This window comes from Microtus ochrogaster, chromosome 18 (genome assembly GCF_000317375.1).
Source record: "Microtus ochrogaster isolate Prairie Vole_2 chromosome 18, MicOch1.0, whole genome shotgun sequence".
Classification (NCBI taxonomy): Eukaryota; Metazoa; Chordata; class Mammalia; order Rodentia; family Cricetidae; genus Microtus; species Microtus ochrogaster.
In genome coordinates this window covers 44,372,584-44,377,660 of record NC_022020.1, presented here as the reverse complement: position 1 = coordinate 44,377,660, position 5,077 = coordinate 44,372,584, and the positions used below count along the sequence as shown (strand labels likewise).

Sequence of the window (5,077 nt, the reverse complement as noted above, 5' to 3'; positions counted from 1 at the left end):
TTGAAGAGCAATCAGGGTTCCCTGACCTGTGGGAAGTCCAAGGACCGCCCACCTCCATCCAGGTTTAGTAAGTTGAGCATCCGAATTGCCTAGGCTCCCCCAAAGCCAGTATGTGCAGTAGGATCATGCAGACAGAATGAAATCTATTAGACTCAAATTCGATCTGTTACTTTCCTACCTCAAATCCTCCAGATAGTGTACCAATGCTTTACGATAACTGAATTGCCAAACTCAATGATCCTTCTGAGTTATCACCTTGCTTCATGTCTCATCCATATTTGACTGACTTAGTTACCCTTAGTTCTTACAAGGTATCTCACGGCCTTAGAGTTTTCAGTTAATTAGATGCAATGACAACTCACAGATACATACCTCTGCCTTGAGTATTCCCCTGGGTTCCGAGCTCATTTCTTCAACATCCCAAATGTATGATGGATTACAGGCTTGTGTTGTCTCAGCCCGTTTATTTCCTAGCCATTGCCATCTGAAATGTGCAAATCAAAACTCAGGAAATTTCCACCATGCTTTCTCTTATATCCAGCATGTGGGTGACTTCCCATTCGCTCTGCCTTCAGATGTCTCTGCCCAATGCCTTTTACAACATGGTACTGACTACTGCCTTCCTCAAAGTCATTACCATTACGTCTCCTGTGTCCTTTCCATGGCTCTTCCTTCTCTTCTCTAAGTTCTCACCATAGTCAAGATCTTAAACATGTCAGCCATTTTCTTTTCTCTAATTTAAACCATCCCATCTGCAAACCCTCACAACAGGGCATTCAAATCCCATAATCCTTTCATAGTGACTCTAGGGCTTCTGTGATAGTAGCCTCTACAATTCCCTCTTCTTTAGTCAATTGGGAACCTGTGTTTTGTACAGTTGCAGTCTGTGTACTCAGACGTCAGTGTCTCTGGTGACTTCTGATTGATCTTTAAATCAGCACATCCATCAGGTAGATGCTCTTGTAGAGTGAACAGCTACATGGATCTCAATGGCAGAGCAGGACTTGTGTAGGTCAAGCGTGATTCTGGCCTAGAATACATAGAAAACTCTAAGCCAGCCTTGGTACATAGCACAACCCCGTTTTGTCGTCGTTATTTTTGTTGTTGTTTTTTTCTTGGGGGGGGGTGTTCTTGTTTTTTAAAAGGATTTTTATCAAGCCTAAACAGGGTTGCAAAGATGGGGTTGGGTTGTTACTGTTCCCCAAGCACCAGACCTGTCTGGCTTGCCACTGAAGCTTGCCTCAGAGTTACCTGTCTTTCATTTTCATATTCAAGGAACTCATCATAGAACCAGTATATTTAAAGGAATCTTTCCTGAATAAATAAATAAAGCAATGATCAGATGTATAAAAACTAAAAGGCAAAGGAATGAGCTGGTTTAAGGAAAATAAATCAATGCAATTCACCTCCCCTGCATTCGCCTAACATGGGAAACGGTTGCTGTAGCAACTGGAGGTAATTCCGCCATGTCTTCTGTTTTCCCTTTCCATCTTCAGATCAGAGAATGGGCACGTGCTTCTCTGGCCTGGTGAACGGTCGCTGTGCACAAGAACTCCCGGGCAGAATGGCAAAGGTTCAGTGCTGCTGTGAGCCTGGCCGCTGCTGGGGCATCGGAACCATTCCTGAGGCCTGTCCTGTCAGAGGCTCTGGTGAGTGGCGGGTTGTGTCACCTTGGCAGCAACAGTATTAAGAAAGTCAGTAACACTGGTAATCTGTGCCCTTCTTGAAGCAGACCAGATGTTTATCTGGATCACCACCGGCTTGTAGTGTGCCAGTCCATTACCATAGTTCCTTTCCTTTCTCCTGACCTGAGGATCAATCCCTCCTGTAGCCTGTGCCTTAAAGGTGACTTTCTATTGAAAAAATCCCCTAGGATGAAAAAGAAGACACAGCATGAATAGTAAAGTATGATCAGGGCCTCATAATTGAATATGTTAACATTTTTTTGTTATCTTTCCCATGTGGAATTCTGAAACTCAAAAATAATTCAAGCTTCAGAAATTTGTTAATAATGGCATCTTGTGCATGCCTTTATAGAGGAAAAATGAGACATTCTTCATTCCCTCAAAAGCATGAAACCATAAGACGCCACCAAGTTTGATCCCTAATATATGGCCCTAATTCCATGATAATTAGGACAATTAGGCAGTTGCTACAGCCTTGCTTCTTCTTACTTGGTTTTGATATATACAACTAAGAAAAGATTTTTTTAAAGCTGTGTGGATACTAACTACTGCAAAAATTTATTTTAAAACGTTGTTCTGGATCTATATTAATATCTAATCCCTTAAAAATGAAGAAAACAGACATAAAATTTGGGTGGACATAATACTGATGAGAATTCAAGTATAACCAAACACGTAGAATGAGTTTCCTAAAGCTTTTCACCTGCTCAAGTAAATTTCTTGCAATAATAGCTATGCCTGGAATTTTATGAGTTACACTTAGGGGCTAAAATACAGGGGTGCACACAAAGGGCTCTTTGTGCGAGTCAGTTAAAATAATGAGGATCATTAGTTTTAAATATTTTTTGAAACACCTATACCTTGCTTTTGTTAATATATAGCATTGAAAATATTTAACTTCTTATTCATATTGTGTAGACCAAGTAAAACTGACCTATGGCAACTGCTCCAGTGCTACAGCAAGAACTCTGTTTCTGTTTAACCACACTCTTTCTCTTACAGAGGAATACCGTAGGCTGTGCCTGGATGGCCTTCCAATGGGTGGCATTCCAGGGAGTTCCGTTTCTAGACCTGGAGGCACGGGGGGCAATGGCAATGGCTATGGCCCAGGAGGGGCAGGCTTCCTCCCCATCCCTGGAGGCAACGGCTTTTCTCCTGGTGTTGGGGGAACTGGAGTAGGAGCCGGGGGACAGGGACCCATCATCACTGGATTAAGTGAGTACTCACATTTCCTCTAGATTCTTGGGTTTTCAGCCTCAAGTGATATTATATTAACAAGCATGTGTGTGTGTAAGTGTGTGTGTGTGTGTGTGTGTGTGTACACGCATATAAAATGTACTAATACTAAATTTAAGAAAATGTGGTAGGAAAACATTTCATCTGTCCTTCAATTCTTTTGATAAATTGGAACAAAAGAATATGTGAGCTAGGCTCTTCAAAAATACAAATGAGAGTCCAGGAATATGCGATCTGGGTGACGTCACTAGGAAGCATGTTTTGGACCCAGTTCATCTGGCCTGTTTTGCTGCTCTCCTCATATATGGCTTGGATGGTGTCCCAGCACCGTGTCTCAGATGAGATAAAGCAAGCCCTGCTCGGGGCCTCTCCAAACAGCCTAACGCACGCATCCCCCTTCCCTCGCACTTTGCCATTGTTGTCAAACTGCTTGAAATTGAGAACTGTGGGTTTCAGAGCAGAATTGGCATCTGTTTGCTTGACATTTATGCTCGGTCTTTAAAAGCACAGTTCTTGATAATAATATTTAATAATGTCCCACGCTGCTATGTTTATTCTCTCTGGCATGCTGCCTGTTTGTTACATCTAAATATTCAGCAAGTTACAAAAAAGAAAAAGAAGTGGAAAGTGCTCACATGTATGGTAGAACATTCCTGAAATTTTTTTTAAAAGACATAAGCAGAGTTACCAGATGTGTGACTTAACCAGTGTAACTTGTGACCATGTGTCTCGAGCATTTGTTTTTTTGAAGATCCTTCATATTAAAATTTAATAAAAATGTGAGTGTAACAGAGAATGTCTATGACTAAAGTACATGCACGCATGCGCACACACACATGCATGCACACACATGTATAAACACACTCACACATATACATGCACGCATGCACACACACACATGCATAGGCACACTCACACACACGCATGCGTGCACACACACACATATTTCAAACACCTCCAAAATGAAAAGTGTAATTTAATAAAATATGGAGTAACAGAGTCTTCTGATATATACTTAATTTCTATTAAGCGTCTAAGAAAATCAGTTCAAGGAAATAATGCATGTTATGATGATCAAGCCTGATTATGTCATAATTTTCCACAGCAATTCTCAACCAGACAATAGACATATGTAAGCACCACACCAACCTGTGTTTGAATGGACGCTGCATACCCACTGTTTCTAGCTACAGATGTGAATGCAACATGGGCTATAAACAGGATGCAAATGGAGATTGCATAGGTAAGCTCACAATTCTTTAATCCTTCTTAAGTTTTCATATAGCTGCCAGACTCTAAGATAAAATGGGACTGAATACGATCTTTTGAAGTAAAACTAACTTATGTGCTGTCTCTCTGATGTGTATGCCTCTCTCCTTATCCTGGGACCCCTTAACTGGTTGTTGACTTAAGTCACATCAAGAATTCCCAATTCTCTCTTTTCCTGCATATAATCTGTTTCTCCTTTCTTTATAGTTTCTTATCCTTACTCTAAATTAAATTTTTAAAGTGAGTGTATTTTTAGAGCAATAATCATTGATCCTTTTGAAGTGGCAATGCTAATAAATATACAAATATTATGGTCCCTGACTCATTTAAACTCTTAAAAAGTGCTGGCTATGACTATATGACTACAGCCATTAACTAATTCTTTCTCTTCCTCCTCTCTCTCCTGCTTTTGGTTTTCTGAGACAAGGTATGTAGTCCTGGTATGTAGACAAACTATGTAGTTCTGGCTGTTCTAGAACTCACTTTGTAGACCAGAATGACTTTAAACTCACAGAGATCTGCCTGTGTCTGCCTTCTGAGTGCTGGGATCAAAGGAGTATGCCACCATAGTCTACAAGCATTAATTTCTTAGATTCAGAAGGGCTGTATCTAACGAAGACAGAGGGCTATGGGGATGACCAAGCTGGTAAAGTATGATCTTTGTGAGCATGGGAAGTAGAGCTCAAAGTATTATGTTCTTGTAATCCCAGCAATGGGGAGGCAGACACAGGATGACCCCTGAGACCTGATGTGCAACCAGTCTAGCCAGTCAGGGACATTTAGGTTCAGTAACATACCCTGTCACCATGAGAAGAAGAAGAAGAAGAAGAAGAAGAAGAAGAAGAAGAAGAAGAAGAAGAAGAAGAAGAAGAAGAAGAAGAAGAAGA

The 5,077-nt window shown here is 40.9% G+C and overlaps 1 protein-coding gene across 1 annotated transcript in view; it reads left to right on the top strand.

The window, feature by feature from the left end:
• Fbn2 (fibrillin 2) overlaps window positions 1-5,077 on the top strand; it is a 202,491-nt gene that overhangs the window by 98,125 nt on the left and 99,289 nt on the right. The window contains exons 9-11 of the mRNA XM_005356130.2: window positions 1,497-1,649; window positions 2,688-2,900; window positions 4,027-4,164. Of these exons, the coding sequence (XP_005356187.1) occupies window positions 1,497-1,649; window positions 2,688-2,900; window positions 4,027-4,164 (504 nt within the window). The remainder of the gene's footprint in view (window positions 1-1,496; window positions 1,650-2,687; window positions 2,901-4,026; window positions 4,165-5,077) is intronic.